Source organism: Salvelinus alpinus, chromosome 10 (genome assembly GCF_045679555.1).
Source record: "Salvelinus alpinus chromosome 10, SLU_Salpinus.1, whole genome shotgun sequence".
In the NCBI taxonomy this organism is placed as follows: domain Eukaryota; kingdom Metazoa; phylum Chordata; class Actinopteri; order Salmoniformes; family Salmonidae; genus Salvelinus; species Salvelinus alpinus.
This window is the reverse complement of record NC_092095.1, coordinates 28,757,130-28,776,849: the sequence shown is the minus strand read 5'-3', so window position 1 is coordinate 28,776,849 and position 19,720 is coordinate 28,757,130. Positions and strand designations below refer to the sequence as shown.

At 42.6% G+C, this 19,720-nt stretch overlaps 1 protein-coding gene across 9 annotated transcripts in view; it reads right to left on the bottom strand.

Annotated features, from left to right (window-relative positions):
* The window catches only part of c10h8orf34 (chromosome 10 C8orf34 homolog), a 198,727-nt gene that overhangs the window by 99,543 nt on the left and 79,464 nt on the right, over positions 1-19,720 (bottom strand). For all 9 annotated transcript variants that reach the window (XR_011666439.1, XR_011666438.1, XR_011666441.1 and 6 more), the window contains exons 4-6: positions 15,532-15,651; positions 10,840-10,868; positions 9,076-9,239 (exon numbers count right to left, since the gene is read on the bottom strand). Coding sequence is in view for 3 of the 9 variants with exons in the window: in XM_071328775.1 (XP_071184876.1) it covers positions 9,076-9,239; positions 10,840-10,868; positions 15,532-15,651 (313 nt within the window). In the remaining 6 variants the exon portion in view is untranslated. The remainder of the gene's footprint in view (positions 1-9,075; positions 9,240-10,839; positions 10,869-15,531; positions 15,652-19,720) is intronic.

Here is a 19,720-nt window from a genome sequence, read left to right as displayed (position 1 = left end):
TCGCCAAGTGCGCTCGCCACACACACACACACACACACACACACACACACACACACACACACACACACACACACACACACACACACCGCCTCTTCACAGTCCCACAATTAATATCACCACAGCAACATCCGGAAGCGGGCCTTGGAGAGAGATTATTTATTTATTTTATTACACACCTGCATAATTTTACAAAAACATACATTTAGTTTAAATGATATTACTTTTTCATAACAGTGAATAACACCAAAGCCCAGGTCAGATATCTCCCTACAAAGACTTACTTCAGTATCCTGAGTGCCAGCGCTATCATGTCAACTCCTTGTCACTTATTGTCATGTCAACAGCCTGGCCTCACGGCAATCTCAACGTTTGCCTTAAGAAGGACAGCGATGGAGTTGGCAATGGCACACACGGATATAGGAACAGGCTCGAACACTCACATTAAAAGGCTGTAGAATGAATCTGCCTTAAGCCACACCCCTACAAAGATCACCAGCTGATGGGATTGCACTCCTTTCCAGCATGGCTACATGGTGAGTAGTCTGTCTACAAATATTTTGGAGAGAATGAGTGACCAAGTTACTAAATCGTTGTGTATTTTTAAGAAGTATCACGACCGAACATTTAATATTTCAAGAAATATGTCAAGCGCGGTTGTGGGACTAAAATATATATTTGGTAGGTTCTACATCTGTCCAAATGAATGCTAGCCAGCCATATGCTAGCTATTGGGATTCATTCAAGTCCAAAATAAGTCTAAATTGTCCAAACTGAAATGGTCACAACCAAAACAATTGACACCATGGCAATAGATAAAGGTCTCATATTCGTATCTGTTTCATTATGGCATATGTGACAGCACAGGCTGCAGCACTGAGGCGATCTCCTATGTGAAGTTAAATGTGCCATGCTCTACCAAATGATTTACAGCTGACCACCATGTGGGTCAAGTGGACAAACAAACACTTTAGGAAAAAGGGTTTGAGTATTGAGACGCAACCCTCCAAGAGCCCAAACATTGACGTCTATTTGGCCCAAACAAAAACATCTATAATGTTCTGTACTGTACTTGTACCCAACTCTACCGCCCTGTACTGCACTGTACTGTACTGTACTGTACTCTACTGCACTGTACTGTACTGTACTGTACCCTACTCTACTGCACTGTACTGTACTGTACTCTACTGCACTGTACTGTACTGTACCCTACTCTACCGCACTGTACTGCACTGTACTGTACCCTACTCTACTGCACTGTACTGTACTGTACCCTACTCTACTGCACTGTATTGTACTGTTCCCTACTCTACTGCACTGTACTGTACTGTACCCTACTCTACTGTACTGTACTGTACCCTACTCTACTGCACTGTACTGTACCCTACTCTACTGCACTGTAATGTACTGTACCCTACTCTACTGCACTGTACTGTACTGTACCCTACTCTACTGCACTGTACTTAACAAAAACATCTATAATGTTCTGTACTGTACTTGTACCCAACTCTACCGCCCTGTACTGCACTGTACTGTACTGTACTGTACCCTACTCTACTGCACTGTACTGTAAAGTACTCTACTGCACTGTACTGTACTGTACCCTACTCTACCGCACTGTACTGTACTGTACTGCACTGTACTGTACCCTACTCTACTGCACTGTACTGTACTGTACCCTACTCTACTGCACTGTATTGTACTGTTCCCTACTGTACTGTACCCTACTCTACTGCACTGTACTGTACTGTACCCTACTCTACTGTACTGTACTGTACCCTACTCTACTGCACTGTACTGTACCCTACTCTACTGCACTGTACTGTACTGTACCCTAATCTACTGCACTGTACTGTACCCTACTCTACTGCACTGTACTGTACTGTACCCTACTCTACTGCACTGTACTGTACTGTACTGTACTGTACTGTACTGTACTGTACCCTACTGTACTGTACCCTACTCTACTGCACTGTACTGTACCCTACTCTATTGCACTGTACTGTACCCTACTCTACTGCACTGTACTGTACCCTACTCTACTGCACTGTACTGTACCCTACTCTACTGCACTGTACTGTACCCTACTCTGCTGCACTGTACTGTACTGTACCCTACTCTACTGCACTGTACTGTACTGTACTGTACTGTACCCTACTGCACTGTACTGTACTCTACTCTACTGCACTGTACTGTACTGTAGCCTACTCTACTGCACCCTACTGCACTGTACCCTACTCTACTGCACTGTAATGTACTGTACCCTACTCTACTGCACTGTACTGTACTGTACCCTACTCTACTGCACTGTACTGTACCCTACTCTACTGCACTGTACTGTACTGTACCCTACTCTACTGCACTGTACTGTACTGTACCCTACTGTACTGTACCCTACTCTACTGCACTGTACTGTACCCTACTCTATTGCACTGTACTGTACCCTACTCTACTGCACTGTACTGTACCCTACTCTACTGCACTGTACTGTACCCTACTCTACTGCACTGTACTGTACCCTACTCTACTGCACTGTACTGTACCCTACTCTACTGCACTGTACTGTACTGTACCCTACTCTACTGCACTGTACTGTACTGTACTGTACTCTACTGCACTGTACTATACCCTACTCTACTGCACTGTACTGTACTGTAGCCTACTCTACTGCACCCTACTGCACTGTACCCTACTCTACTGCACTGCACTGTAATGTACTGTACCCTACTCTACTGCACTGTACTGTACTGTACCCTACTCTACTCTACTCTACTCTACTGCACTGTACTGTACCCTACTCTACTGCACTGTACTGTACTGTACCCTACTCTACTGCACTGTACTGTACTGTACCCTACTGTACTGTACCCTACTCTACTGCACTGTACTGTACCCTACTCTATTGCACTGTACTGTACCCTACTCTACTGCACTGTACTGTACCCTACTCTACTGCACTGTACTCTACTGCACTGTACTGTACCCTACTCTACTGCACTGTACTGTACCCTACTCTACTGCACTGTACTGTACCCTACTCTACTGCACTGTACTGTACCCTACTGCACTGTACTGTACTGTACCCTACTCTACTGCACTGTACTGTACCCTACTGCACTGTACTGTACCCTACTCTACTGCACTGTACTGTACTGTACCCTACTCTACTGCACTGTACTGTACTGTACCCTACTCTACTGCACTGTAATGTACTGTACCCTACTCGACTGCACTGTACTGTACTGTTCCCTACTCTACTGCACTGTACTGTACTGTACCCTACTCTACTGCACTGTACTGTACTGGACCCTACTCTATTGCACTGTAATGTACTGTACCCTACTCTTTTGCACTGTACTGTACCCTACTCTACTGTACTGTACTGTACCATACTGTACTGCACTGTACTGTACCCTACTGTACTGCACTGTACTGTACTGTACCCTACTCTACTGCACTGTACTGTACTGTTCCCTACTCTACTGCACTGTACTGTACTGTACCCTACTCTACTGCACTGTACTGTTCCCTACTCTACTGCACTGTACTGTACTGTTCCCTACTGTTCCCCTGTTCCCTACTGTACTGCACTGTGCTGTACTGTACCCTACTCTACTGCACTGTACTGTACTGTACCCTACTCTACTGCACTGTACTGTACTGTTCCCTACTCTACTGCACTGTACTGTACCCTACTCTACTGCACTGTACTGTACCCTACTCTACTGCACTGTACTGTACCCTACTCTACTGCACTGTACTGTACCCTACTCTACTGCACTGTACTGTACTGTACCCTACTCTACTGCACTGTACTGTACCCTACTGCACTGTACTGTACTCTACTCTACTGCACTGTACTGTACTGTAGCCTACTCTACTGCACCCTACTGCACTGTACCCTACTCTACTGCACTGTACTGTACCCTACTCTAATGCACTGTACTGTACTGCACCCTACTCTACTGCACTGTACTGTACTGTACCCTACTCTACTGCGCTGTACTGTACTGTACCCTACTCTACTGCACTGCACTGCAATGTTCCCTACTGTACTCTACTGTATCCTAATGTAATGTACTGTACTAATCTATACTCTACATTACTGTACTGTACTCTATTGCACTGTACTGTACTGTTCCCTACTGTACTGTGCTCTACTCTACTGTTCCCTAATGTAATGTACTGTGCTGTACTAAACTATACTCTACATTACTGTACTGTACTGTACTGTACTTTACACTAGATGGCAGTGATATATCTTAATGCCATTTACAAATAATAGGCAACCTAGTTTGAAGAAGAAGACAATGCTCTCTGATCCTTGGCTGATCCCATCCAACCCATAGGAACCCCCACCCAGTTGACTACTTTAAAATGGTGGAAGCCCTCAATGGCAATGTCTACACTAAAACAAGCCATATCCTTCTAGAGTCCTCTATCTGTCTCTATGATTGACAGTTGATTGTTAGTCCACTGTACTTCTTTACATTTATTAAACACACAGATCATTATTTGTATTTTAGATTATTTGTAGAGTTATTGAAGGACAGGGACATCTGCTGCCAACATGCCGAAAAGTACAGCAGACAGCCAGAGAGTACAGAGAGGGGATAAAAACGGACCCTGTGCGATATCAAGAATATCTGGAAAAAGAAAAGGGAAAGAAATGCTGAAGGAAAGGAAGAGGGAAAGGTCAAATGAATCAAATATTTATCTGAGAGGTAGAAGTCCTCTTCTGAAGAGGTCAAAGACAACACAGGTCAGCAGCAGTGAAAAGGCAGAAAGACAGACAGACAGACAGACTTACCTTTTATTGATTGTGTTAGTGATATATCAATCACATGTGCCCCATTAGATATGGTATCGATTCAGTAAGCAATTAAGTTAAGAATGTACAGTATATGCCACGTCACAACCGAAACAATGATGTCACTACCGAAACGCCTGTTATTTTGCCACAATAAAGATAGAAAAAAGTAATTCAACAACATAATGAACTAGATGCATAAGTAATTAAATCCATCAATACGTTTCAGATTCAAACAGTCAACATCGAATATTTTACAGAGAACAATAGAGATTATAATGATCTAAATTCTACTGAAAAGTTTTGAAAATCAGATTAAAAATCATGTTTTTACTATTTTGTAAATGTTGTATGCAAATACAATTTCAAAAATGAATCTGTAATAGCATATGAATCATTACTGTGCAAAGTTGTTCATTTAATGCAACTTTTTCACTATGTTTCACTAGTGATACATTTATTGGTGTGGTAAGGATTTCAGGTAAATACAGTATTTCAAAAATGCCATTGCAAAAAAAGCATGTGAGTAGTAGATATGTCGATCTGAAAACGTGTGCTGAAAGTTCGGGAAAAATAGGATGCTTATTTTTTCACCCCGAATTTACACCACTTTTGTAGAACGACCTATAGGTTATAGGGAATGGGGTGCCACTGGGGACGAATGCAAAGTTGACCTCTCTGTTGCAGCTGGAGAAAGCTTAATTGGAATGGCCTCTGGTTGGCTAAGATTGAGAGGGGTAATTAAGGCGCCCTCATGCTTCCCAGCCTAAAAAGTTCGGAACAGTTTGTGCATATATTATTATGACATTTTGTGAAGTTTTTGGACTTCAGTGAGGGTTTATTTTTGTCAAGCGAAGGTCTTTTAAGGGAGTATGCTAGCACACTTGTTCGGTTCACCTAGCTGAGTTCGGCCTCAGCATGCTTCAGTATGGCCGAACACGGCTAGACGAACCGAATGAACTGAACGAGTGTGCTAGCATACTCCCTTAAAATAAAAGACCTTTGTTTGAAAAGTGAGAAAAAAAGCCGATAGTATTGCTTGTCCATTTTGAGATGCTGTAGCCAGTATACAGTTCCTCTAAATAATCAGATAACTCAAGAAAACTGTAATTAATTTTGACATTTTTGCAGAGGAGATCTTAGTCGCGCAATTTTACATATACAGTTGAAGTCGGACATTTAATCTGAGTAAATATTCCCTGTCTTAGGTCAGTTAGGATCACCACTTTATTTTAACTTCTTATGGCTGAAGGGGCAGTATTGAGTAGCTTGGATGAAAGATGCACAGAAGGGCCCAGAGAAAAAGGCCTGCTCCTATGTCATAGCTGCTAATATATGCATATTATTAGTAGTATTGGATAGAAAACACGCAAAAGTTTCTAAAACTGTTTGAATTATGTCTGTGAGTATAACAGAACTTATATGGCAGCCAAAAACCTGAGAAGTTCCACTTCCTGTTTGGATATTTTCTGGGGGTGCCAGATTTTCAACCAAGCTCTCATTGAAAATCTATAGAGATATGGATGGGTTTTCACTTCCTACGGCTTCCACTAGATGTCAACAGTCAATAGAACTTTGTCTGATGACTCTAATGTGAAGGGGGGCCGAAGGAGACAGGAATGAGTAATCACTTCCATGAGGTGCCCACGCATTGAACTGGTGCGTTCATGTGAGAGGGAGCTCCGTTCCATCGGTCAATTGAAGTCGATGTAATTCTCCGTTTGGAACGTTATTCAAGATGTATGTTAACAACATTCTAAAGATTGATTCAGTACATCGTTTGACATGTTTCTACTGACTGTAACGGAACTTTTGGACATTTTGTCACGTTATAGTGGACGCGCTTGAGACTTTGGTTAGGGAGTTTGGTAAACAATTCGAAAGTAGCTAATTGGACATAAATAACTGACATTATCGAACAAATCAAGCATTTATTGTGGACCTGGGATTCCTAGGACTACATTCTGATGAAGTTCATCAAAGGTAAGGAAACATGTATCATGTATTTTCTGGTTTCTGTTGAGTACAACATGGCAGCTAATTTGGCTAATCACCTGAGCTCCGTCTCAGATTATTGCATGGTTTATTTTTCCGTAAAGTTTTTTTGAAATCTGACACAGCGGTTGCATTAAGGAGAGGTATATCTATAATTTCATGTGTATAACTTGTATTATCATCTACATTTATGATGAGTATTTCTGTTGAAACGATGTGGCTATGCAAAATCACTTGATGTTTTTGCAATTAGTGAATCTAACGCGCCAATGTAAACTCAGATTTATTTATATAAATATGAACTTTATCAAACAAAACATGCATGTATTGTGTAACATGAAGTCATATGAGTGTCATCTGATGAAGATAATCAAAGGTTAGTGATTAATTGTATCTCTATTTCTGGTTTTTGTGAAAGCTATCTTTCGCTGGAAAAATGGCTGTGCTTATTGTGGTTTTGTGGTGACCTAACATAATAGTCTGTAGTGCTTTCGCTGAAAAGCATATTTGAAATCGGACACTTTGGTGGGATTAACAACAAGATTACCTTTAAAATTATATAAAACACATGAATGTCTAAGAAATTTAATTATGAGATTTCTGTTGTTTGAATTTGACGCCCTGCACTATCACTGGCTGTTGTCATATCGATGCCTTTAAGTTGTTCAACTTGGATCAAACGTTTTGGGTAGCCTTCCACAAGCTTCCCACAATAAATTGGGTGAATTTTGGCCCATTCCTCCTGACAGAGCTGGTGTAACTGAGTCAGGTTTGTAGGCCTCCTTGCTCACACATGCTTTTTTAGTTCTGCCCACAAATTTTCGATAGGATTGAGGTCAGGGCTTTGTGAGCAAGGAGGCCACTCCAATACCTTGACTTTGTTGTCCTTAAGCCATTTTGCCACAACTTTTGAAGTATGCTTGGGGTCATTGTCATTTGGAAGACCCATTTGCGACCAAGCTTTAACTTCCTGACTGATGTCTTGAGATGTTGCTTCAATATATCCACATAATTTTCCGGCCTCATGATGCCATCTATTTTGTGAAGTGCACCAGTCCCTCCTGCAGCAAAGCACCCCCACAACATGATGCTGCCACCCCCATGCTTCACGGATGGGATGGTGTTCTTCGGCTTGCAAGCCTCCCCCTTTTTCCTCCAAACATAACGATGATTTTTATGGCCAGACAGTTTTATTTTTGTTTCATCAGACCAGAGGAAATTTCTCCAAAAAGTACGATCTTTGTCCCCATGTGCAGTTGCAAACAATTGTCTGGCTTTTTTATGGTGGTTTTGGAGCAGTGGCTTCTTCCTTGCTGAGTGGCCTTTCAGGTTATGGCGATATAGGACTCATTTTACTGTGAATGAAGATAATTTTGTACCTGTTTTCTCCAGCATCTTCAACAGGTTCTTTGCTGTTGTTCTGGGATTGGTTTGCACTTTTCACACCAAAGTACGTTCATCTCTAGGAGACAGAACGCGTCTCCTTCCTGAGCGGTATGACGGTTGCGTGGTCCCATGGTGTTTATACTTTCATACTATTGTTTGTACAGATGAACGTGGTACCTTCAGGCGTTTGGAAATTGCTCCCAAGGATGTACCAGACTTGTGGAGGTCTACAATTCCTGTTCAGAGGTCTTGGCTGATTTCTTTTGATTTTCCCATGATATCAAGCAAAGAGGCACTGAGTTTGAAGGTAGGCCTTGAAATACATCCAGAGGTACACCTCCAATTGACTCAAATGATGTCAATTAGCCTATCAGAAGATTCTAAAGCCATGACATCATTTTCTGGAATTTTCCAAGCTGTTTAAAGGCACAGTCAACTTAGTGTATGTAAACTTCTGAACCACTGGAATTGTGATACAATGAATTATAAGTGAAATAATCTGTCTGTAAACAAATGTTGGAAAAAGGACTTGTGTCATGCACAAAGTAGATGTCCTAAACGACTTGTGGAGTGGTTGAAAAACAAGTTTTAATGACTCCAACCTAAGTGTTTGTAAACTTCCGACTTCAACTGGAACTAAAATGTTTGGTGCAGTATTTCTCAATGTAAAAATGTGCATGAAAATGAGTCATCTCTCGTGGAATGACAACAAATACTTTTTTGAAGAATCCCAACCGTTGACCAATCACCGACTTCGGCTACCAACCTTGGCTTGACTCCAGAAAAACTGTGTGTCCCCAAACATGCGGACGCCTTTAAGGCGTCACTTTGACACCCACACACAAGCACACACAAATACACACACACACACTCTCTCTCTCTTTTACCTCAAGGCAGGGCTGTTATTGGCCTTCCCCCACACCTCAGTCTTGTTCCTGGGGACTGGGGGCTGGAGCATCTCTGCTGCCAGGGGGTCTGGATCCTCTTCCTCCCTGCCCACCCACTCCCCCACAACCCTGGGCCGCAGCACTGAGTTATACCCCCCAAGGTTCTAGTGCAAGGGGGAGAGGGGGTGGGGGAGGGTGAGAGAGAGAAAGAGAGAGAGGAGAGAGGGGAAAGAGAGGAGAGGTGATGGAAGGGAGAGAGGAGGGAGGTGGAGGGAGATAGGGAGAAAAGGTAGAGAAAGGGACTGTCATATGGCCATTCAGTTCAAAACAGAAAGTAGGTTTTGTCAGTGATACATTTGTGTGCCAGGGAAATAAATAAATAAATAAATTCTGTCTGTCTGTCTGTCTGTCTGTCTGTCTGTCTGTCTGTCTGTCTGTCTGTCTGTCTGTCTGTCTGTCTGTCTGTCTGTCTGTCTGTCTGTCTGTCTGTCTGTCTGTCTGTCTGTCTGTCTGTCTGTCTGTCTGTCTGTCTGTCTGTCTGTCTGTCTGTCTGTCTGTCTGTCTGCCTGCCTGCCTGCCTGCCTGCCTGCCTGCCTGCCTGCCTGCCTGCCTGCCTGCCTGCCTGTGTGTATTATTATTATTATCAACCAGTGGTGTAGTGGAGGGTAAAGGCACATAAACTCTGCTTATTCAGCTTTTTTATTTTGTGCAATCCTTTACGGAAAAATGCGTTGAAAGTATAGGGAGCATTACTGTTTTCAACGCGACCGGCAATCAGTGTTTGCCCACCATTTTTTACCATTTCATCCCTGGCAGCAACCCTAACTTGACAGCGCTTACAGCCACTCACACAGTGTCACTCATTTAGGTGTCTACACCGTGTTCGAAGTGGAATGGAATTCAATACTTAATACATGATAGGAAGGTAAATATATCTTAATATTCTGTCTGACTTTGTCTTGTCTAGAAGGAGATTATCTGGGCTTGGAGCTAAGCAGACATACAGTACTGTACTGTATACTGTATGATATTTCCTCTATAGGGAACGTCTCTTCTTGAGGACAAGAATATATCAAATGCTGCTGCTATCTTCAGGGTTCGAATTATGGGGGCATGGCAGTGCCATGAGAAATCAGATGGACGCCCATGAAAGTTTAAATATTAAGGTGGACACCCTCATAAGCTTTAGTAATAAAGGTTACTAAAACCTTTTGTTTGAGGGGCCTGACAATCAATTTGCAATTAAGACTGTGTGCAATACTGGGAAATACTGTACACTGGAAAGTCAGTTCTCTCATTACCGTGTAGAATCCAGGTCAAACAAAGCTTTTGTCTGCTAGGAATCACATCTACACTCTAGCACCCAGGAAAATACAGGAAGAGGACATGCTTATTGAAGTTTCTGCAGATGGATGTCATTCCCATGAGATTGTGGTTTGTCATTATTCACACACACACACACACACACACACACACACACACACACACACACACACACACACACACACACACACACACACACACACACACACACACACACACACACACACACACACACACACACACCCCCACACACACACACACACACACACACACACACACACACACACCATTATTCTCAGAGCTGTGTGTCGTGCTGTTAACTGAGCCCAAATTGATGAAAGATGGAATCGGATTGCAACAGACAGGGTGACGGCAGTAGAAGATGACGATGTAACACTTTCAATATCAGAGGAAAGGCATGACAAAGTAGTTCATAGTCACCTGATCAAGTTCATCAGAAGCAGCGATACCTTTAAGGAAGAGAACAGTGATTCAGAGGGGGCTCTGCTTTACTTGCAGTCTCTATTTCCAAAATATATACAAAGTGATTATAGTAATAAGTTACAAAAAGTATTACCTCTAGTCAAAAGTGGTTAAGGGGTTACTTTAAGATAAAGGTAATACCTCGTGACAGGTTCTCTAGAGCAGTGGTTCCCAAACTTTTTATAGTCCCATACCCCTTCACACATTCAACCTCCAGCTGCATACCCCCTCTAGCACCAGGGTCAGCGCACTCTCAAATGTTGTTTTTTGCCATAATTGTAAGCCTGCCACACACACACACACACACACACACACAATATGATACGTTTATTAAACACAAGAATGAGTGTGAGTTTTTGTCACAGCCCAGCTCGTGGGAAGTAACAAAGAGCTCTTATAGGACCAGGGCACAAATAATAATATAATAATAATCAAATCATTTTGCTCTTAATTTAACCAACTTACATATAAAATCGTATTTGTTCATTGAACATTGTGAATAACTCACCACATGTTAATGAGAAGGGTGTGCTTGAAAGGATGCACATAACTCTGAAAAGTTAGGTTGTATTGGAGAGTCTAAGTCTTAAATCCTTTTCCACACACAGTCTGTGCCTGTATTTAGTTTTCATGCTAGTGAGGGCCGAGAATCCACTCTCACATAGATACGTGGTTGCAAAGGGCATCAGAGTCTTAACAGCGCGATTTGCCAAGGCAGGATACTCTGAGCGCAGCCCAATCCAGAAATCTGGCAGTGGCTTCTGATTAAATTACATTTTCACAGAACCGCTTGTTGCAATTTCGATGAGGTTCTCTTGTTCAGATATCAGTAAGTGGACTGGAGGCAGGACATGAAAGGGATAACGAATCCAATTGTTTGTGTCATCTGTTTCCGGAAAGTACCTGCGTAATTGCACACCCAATTCACTCAGGTGCTTCGCTATATCACATTTGACATTGTCCGTAAGCTTGAGTTCATTTGCACGCAAAAAATCATACAATGATGGAAAGACCTGTGTGCTGTCCTTGTTAATGCAGACAGAGAAGAGCTCCAACTTCTTAATCATAGCCTCAATTTTGTCCCGCACATTGAATATAGTTGTGACTACAGAAAGTCCCTGTAGTCCTAGATTCAGATCATTCAGGCGAGAAAAAACATCACCCAGATAGGCCAGTCGTGTGAGAAACTCGTCATCATGCAAGCAGTCAGACAAGTGAAAATTATTGTCAGTAAAGAAAACTTTAAGCTTGTCTCTCAATTTAAAAAAAAACCTGTCAATACTTTGCTTCTTGATAACCAGAGCACTTCTGTATGTTGTAAAAGCGTTACATGGTCTCTGCTCATATCATTGCATAGTGCAAAAAATACACGAGAGTTCCGGGGCCTTGCTTTAACAAAGTTAAACATTTTCACTGCAGTGTCCAAAGCGTCTTTCAAGCTATCAGGCATTCCCTTGGCAGCAAGAGCTTTCTAGGTGGATGCTGCAGTGTACCCAAGTGGCGTCGGGAGCAACTGCTTGCACGCGCATTACCACTCCACTATGTCTACCTGTCATGGCTTTTGCAACATCAGTACAGATACAAACATGAGCATCAGCTATGTTTGGCTATAGTACATACGGACCGTTAGTGGAATTACAGCAAGAGGTTAATGTGATTGGATGTTAATTATTTGACTAGGCTACCTGTATTTGACATTGTGTTGTTATTTCGTTGAACACTAGATGGTTTAGTTGTATTTTTGGCAGTGAAATGAGGCTACTCAGGCGAGAAAAAAACATCACGCAAATGTATAGCCCCGTTGGAAAATATAAATCTGTTTGAAAATGTGAAGAATTATTATTTTTTCTTTTTTTCTTTTCTTCTTCTGTGAATCACATTTTTATTTGATGTACCCCCGACGGCATTGCGCGTACCCCAGTTTGGGAATACTTGCTCTAGAGCCTTGGCTTTAGGGTTTAGGGTACAGTATTAGGGTTTAGGGTACAGTATTAGGGTTTAGGGTACAGTATTAGGGTTTAGGTTACAGTATTCTGGGGGGTTTAGTTACTAGCCTCACTGCGTGACAGGTTCTGTCCCGCCTGCTTCCGCTCCCCCTCCCTGGCGCTTGAGGGCGCCAGGCTACCCGTCGTCACGCGTACCTGTTACCATCAATACGCGCAGCTGGACTCACCTGGACTCCCTCACTTTGTTGGCTGCCCCTGCATATATGTCTGCTCCTCTGTGTTGTTCCCTGTAGTAGCATTGTGTGTCATGTTCATGTCCAGACGCTGTTCTTGGTCCGTTGCATGTCCGTCTATATTAAATGGTTCACTCCTTGTACCTGCTTCTCATCTCCTGCGTTGGGCCTTAAAGAATGCTACTACCATAACAAGAAGCATCAGGGAGTTTTTGAGGGTTTTGTTTTGTTGGTGACGTCGGACCTGGGGGCCGCCGTCGATGGAACCGGGGGTGCCTAAGCTGGCTCGTCAGGCAGTAATACCCTAGCTTGCTCGAGAGGTTTCCTTGCCCCGATTGGCTCGGCAGGTTCCCATCCCCCGTCATGCTTCAGCCGACCAATGGGGCTTCTACGCCACAGTGGGATCGTCAGGCTGTCATGCCTCAGCCGGCCCCTCCGGCTCACCTAGTTGAGACAGCGGGTGGCGCCTCTAGTGGGGGTGGTACCGTCACGCCTGCCCCCGCTCCCCCTCGCCAGGCTACCCGTCATCATACGCACCTGTTACCATCATTATGCGCAGCTACACTCATTGGACTCACCTGGACTCCCTCACTTTGTTGATTGCCCTTGCATATATGTCTGCTCCCTGTAGTAGCATTGTGTGTCATGTTCATGTCCAGACGCTGTCCTTGTTCCGTTTCATGTCCGTCTAATTTAAATGTTTCACTCCCTGTACCTGCTTCTCATCTCCTGCGCTGGGCATTACAGGTTCTCTAGCGTCTTGGCTTTAGGGTTTAGGGTACAGTATTAGGGTTTAGTTACTAGACTCACTGTGTGACAGGTTCTCTAGAGCCTTGGCTTTAGGGTTTAGGGTACAGTATTAGGGGTTTAGGGTACAGTATTAGGGGTTTAGGGTACAGTATTGGGGTTTAGTTACTAGACTCACTGTGTGACAGGTTCTCTAGAGCCTTGGCTTTAGGGTTTAGGGTACAGTATTAGGGGTTTAGGGTACAATATTAGGGTTTAGTTTCTAGACTCACTGTGTGACAGGTTCTCTAGAGCCTTGGCTTTAGGGTTTAGGGTACAGTATTAGGGGTTTAGGGTACAGTATTAGGGTTTAGTTTCTAGACTCACTGTGTGACAGGTTCTCTAGAGCCTTGGCTTAAGGGTTTAGGGTACAGTATTAGGGTTTAGGGTACGATATTAGGGTTTAGTTACTAGACTCACTGTGTGACAGGTTCTCCAGAGCCTTGGCTTAAGGGTTTAGGGTACAGTATTAGAGTTGAGGGTACAGTATTAGGGTTTAGGGTACAGTATTAGGGTTTAGGGTACAGAATTAGGGTTTGGTTACTAGATGCACTGCTGGACAGGTTCTCTAGACTCTTGGCTTAAGGTTTAGGGTACAGTACTAGGCTTTAGTTACGAGACTCACTGCGTGACAGGTTCTCCAGAGCCTTGGCTTTAGGGTTTAGGGTACAGTATTAGGGTTTAGTTATAGACTCACTGCTAGACAGGTTCTCCAGAGCCTTGGCTTAAGGGTTTAGGGTACAGTATTAGGGTTTAGTTACTAGACTCACTGCATGACAGGTTCTCCAGAGCCTTGGCTTCAGGGTTTAGGGTACAATATTAGGGTTTAGTTGTAGACTCACTGCGTGACAGGTTCTCTAGAGCCTTGGCTTCAGGGTTTAGGGTACAGTATTAGGGTTTAGTTACTGGACTCACTGTGTGACAGCTTCTCTATAGCCTTGGCTTAAGGGTTTAGGGTACAGTATTAGGGTTTAGGGTACAGTATTAGGGGTTAGTTACTAGACTCACTGTGTGACAGGTTCTCCAGAGCCTTGGCTTAAGGGTTTAGGGTACACTATTAGAGTTTAGGGTACAGTATTAGTGTTTAGGGTACAGTATTAGGGTTTAGGGTACAGTATTAGGGTTTGGTTACTAGATGCACTGCTGGACAGGTTCTCCAGAGCCTTGGCTTCAGGGTTTAGGGTACAGTATCAGAGTTTAGGGTACAGTATTAGGGTTTAGGGTACAGTATTAGGGTTTAGGGTACAGTATTAGAGTTTAGGGTACATTATTAGGGTTTAGGGTACAGTATTAGGGTTTGGTTACTAGATGCAATGCTGGACAGGTTCTCCAGAGCCTTGGCTTAAGGGTTTAGGGTACAGTATTAGAGTTTAGGGTACAGTATTAGAGTTTGGGGTACAGTATTAGGGTTTAGGGTACAGTATTAGGGTTTGGTTACTAGATGCACTGCTGGACAGGTTCTCTATAGCCTTGGCTTAAGGGTTTAGGGTACAGTATTAGGGTTTAAGGTACAATATTAGGGTTTGGTTACTAGATGCACTGCTGGACAGGTTCTCCAGAGCCTTGGCTTCAGGGTTTAGGGTACAGTATTAGGGTTTAGTTATAGACTCACTGCGTGACAGGTTCTCCAGAGCCTTGGCTTCAGGGTTTAGGGTACAGTATTAGGGTTGAGTTACTAGACTCACTGCGTGACAGGTTCTCCAGAGCCTTGCCCAGCTTCTTGCTCTCCTGCAGGATGTGGTTGAGCTCATCAAAGTCTTTGCTTTCCCTCCACTCCCACGATGGGTGCTCTATGGACCGCGGCACTGAAACACACAAACACACAGAGCAATTTCATTGAAATGTTGTTCAACACTGAAACGAACCATAACTTGAGAAATGAGAAAGTCATTCACTTTCACATACGTCAATAAAGCTTAGATATCAAGAGAAGTTTTCTGTATGGAAAAGCTTGGAGGAAAGTCGATGTATCCCCTCCATGACCACTGGTCTCCCTCAAGGCCTGGAGGACATTACAACATGATTAACAGATGAAAATGGGACAAACAAAAAGAGGAAATGACCCAGATTTCATTATCATCTCACCAACGTCCTCCAGTGTCCCCTGCCTTAGCTTTGGGCCCCTCTATCTCCCTCTCCATCTCTCGCTCCCTCTAAATCTCTCTCTCTCTCTGTGATGTTAAATTCATGAATGAAGAGATAGAGATATATACATGAAATATGGAGAGAGAGGGGGAGAGATATTCTCCTATAGGGATGGAGGAATATAAATGTAGTCTTTAACTAAACCCACATCTTATGTGCATCATTATGTTCCTTTACTGAGTGTACACAACATTCAGAACACCTGCCTTTTCCGTGACATAAAATGACCAGGTGAAAGCTATAATCCCTTATTGATGTCACTTGTTAAATCCACTTCAATCAGTGTAGATGAAGGGGAGGTTAAAGAAAGATTTTTAAGCCTTGCGACAATTGAGACATGGATTGTGTACGTATGCCATTCAGAGGGTGAATGGGCTAGATAATTCTGACCTTAGCATTCTGCCCCCCATACACACATGCACACACACACACACACACACACACACGCACACACACACACACACACACACACACACACACACACACACACACACACACACACACACACACACACACACACACACACACACACACACACACACACACACACACACACACACACACACACAATCTTGGATTACATTAAAGATAATGGAGAGAGATCTATATTTCATCAGGACATACAGTATTAGGTCCTTATGAAAAATACATACATTTGAAATGATCTGAAATACAGCAGGAAATGGGTGGGTGAAAGCAGGGACACTACTAAATGTTCTAGAAAGTCATCTGAAGCAGTAATCTAAAACTACTTTGATGGATTCTGTCCTTCTATGTTCCTGAGAAGTGAGTGCTGCTCCTGCATACATCACTGTACTGTGTTGTATCTCTGAACATCACTACTGTATGGATGAATACTTTGAATTGCATCAGCCATCTGTGTAAAGTACAGTACTAGATGTGTTCTACAAAGATACAGAGATACCATGTGTTATGCATCTTTCATGTATGTTTCATGACTGAAATACACTGGATTACTAGAAGTGTTCTACAGTAGGGGGATATCCATGTTACATTTATACACCTGGAGAGTACACAGGTATGTAATCTACCTTTTGACATTTTGTTTTGAGGAAGAATAGGAGGATTTTATCTGTTGTTATTTAGTGTAAATGAATTTACTGCATGAGTCACACGGTGTCTTAACTCACATACTGTACAAGTTAGCAGAGGCATGTTAAGTCTTTGCTGTTCTTTGCTCTCCTCCCTTTTCTTCCTCTCTATCTATTTTTCTCTTCTTCTTCTTTCCATTGTAATGGTCAACTGTAACAGTAGCAGAGAATGATGAGAAACAACAAGGAATGAAATATGACACATGTACTGTATGTTAACAGTAGGTTGAATAATAATACACATGTCTGTAAACTGTATGTTGATTTCTTTATTTTCTGGGAGATAACGCTATTAAATATTATTATAAAAGATGAGATTGTGGTGCTGTGATGGTCCTGCTTTCTAGCCTGTTTTGAAGTGCACGGTTACCCTGCAGTAAACTCTCACTAACAAAACACATAGGAAACACACACAAAAAAAAATATTATATAAATATCCTAAAGCTAAAATATACATAAATAATACATTATCTGATGAAATTGCTTTAGAAAGGTGCACAAGACAGGGATGTCCTCTCTCCCCCCTCCTGTTTGCACTGGCAATTGAACTGCTTGCGGAAAGAATTAGACAGGACCAAAATGTAAGAGGTATCAGTATTGGTAAACATGAATATAAACTAAACTTATTTGCCGATCTACTGATATATACAACCAATATTGAAAGGCCCCCTTGCTAAACAATAATCTCCCCATAAATCTTACACATAGAAGAAACCTCTTCAGAATGGCATGGCTCCAAATGTTTTTATATTTATTCTCAGTAATACCAATTACCCCACCTAAGACATTCTTTTAAAAAGTATCCTCAGTCATAACAGACTTTAAATGGGCAAATAAAACTCATAGACTAAAAAGGAAAGTTGTACATCTCCCTAAGTCTGAGGGTTGCTTTCACCTCCCAGACTTGGAGTTGTATCAACTCGCCACCCAAGGCTTTTACTTGTGACAAATTGTTGAATGCACTAAGGAGGAACAATTAGTAATTATTGAAGATGTGTGTCTCTTTTCAAAGAATAAAGCTAAGAACATGAACAACCTCATAGTTAAGAACACAATAACATGGAAGAAAATTAAATGTATTCTACACGAACCAATATCACTCCCTAAAAAAACAACTCTATGAAACAATCATAGAGATTAATTAAATGATATTGGCACAAAATGGAAGGAATGTTGGAACATAGCTAATACAATTACAGTTAATGAAAATGTACGCTTAATCCTGCATAAACTAATGTATATAATTGATTATACAAGAGATAAAATTCACAAATTCAACAGCACAACGACAGTCATGTCTTAAGAGTAAAACTACGAAAAAACATATACTTAAAAACTGGAAATCAACCAATTCTCCACCGTTAAGACAATAGAAAAATCATATGCTTCATTATCTAAATATTGAAAGAGCGTTGACGGCGAAGAGAAACAAAATGGTGCAATTTGAGGACATTTGACAGAGAGTAGTGTGGGCACTGGAGATAGGGGTGAGAACAGGTGGGCCTGGGTAATTGGGATGTCGTTGATGTTTGTGTGGATCTATATGTTGTATTTTGTATGAGTATGTTCTGTATTGTTAAAAAATAATAATAATCTTACCCCAAAAAATAAACACTACTTGTTTTCCTATGGAGAGAACATCTATTCTGGCTTTTCTGCTGTTTAACATATTTCATTGCTCGAAGTGAGGAATAGGCACACATAATATTTTCACAAAACGTTTATTTTTGTTGTTTGTTTTCTTGTTTCTTGAAATTAATAGAATGATTCACCCATAATCATTGTACCTAGAGTACAAGAATATATGGAATATATCTTAGACCTCGCTGTCACGACTTCCGCCGAAGTTGGTGCCTCTCCTTGTTCGGGCGGCGTTCGGCGGTCGACGTCACCGGCTTTCTAGCTTCCACCGGAAAAATGAAGTCAGCAGGTGCACCCAGTCCTCCGTTACCAGTGGAGGAGCGCGTCCGGGCCTGATTAGAGAGGTCACAGCTCCACTATGTATGATAACGCAGGAGGGTCATGAGGAGAGAATTAGTCTCTTCCTGATCGATTCTCCTGCGTTTCCTGTGGTGTTGGGGCTTCCCTGATTGGCCTATCATGACCCCACTATTTCGTGGCAACAGAAGGCTCTCAAGGGATGGTCACGTCAGTGTTCAGGGAGGTGTGTAGGTGTTTCCATAGGTGCAACTATGGTGGAGAGTCCAAACCAGGTCTCCACCATGCACATCCCCCCTGAATATGCCTATTTGGCTCTCGCCTTCTGTAAAAAGAAGGCGACTCAACTACCACCCCATCGACGGGGGGATTGTGCGATAAATCTCCTGGTAGACGCAGCACTTCCCAGGAGTCACGTGTATCCTCTGTCACAGGAGGAGACTGCGGCTATGGAAACATATGTCTCAGAATCTCTGGGACAGGGATACATTCGGCCTTCCACTTCACCTGCCTCCTACAGTTTATTTTTTGTGAAGAAGAAGGATGGAGGTTTACGCCCGTACATTCTTAGGGTTTGCCGACTACTACCGGAGGTTTATCTGGGGCTTTGGTCAGGTAGCGGCTCCCATTACCTCCTTGCTGAAGGGGGGACCGGTGCGACTGCAGTGGTCAGCTGGGG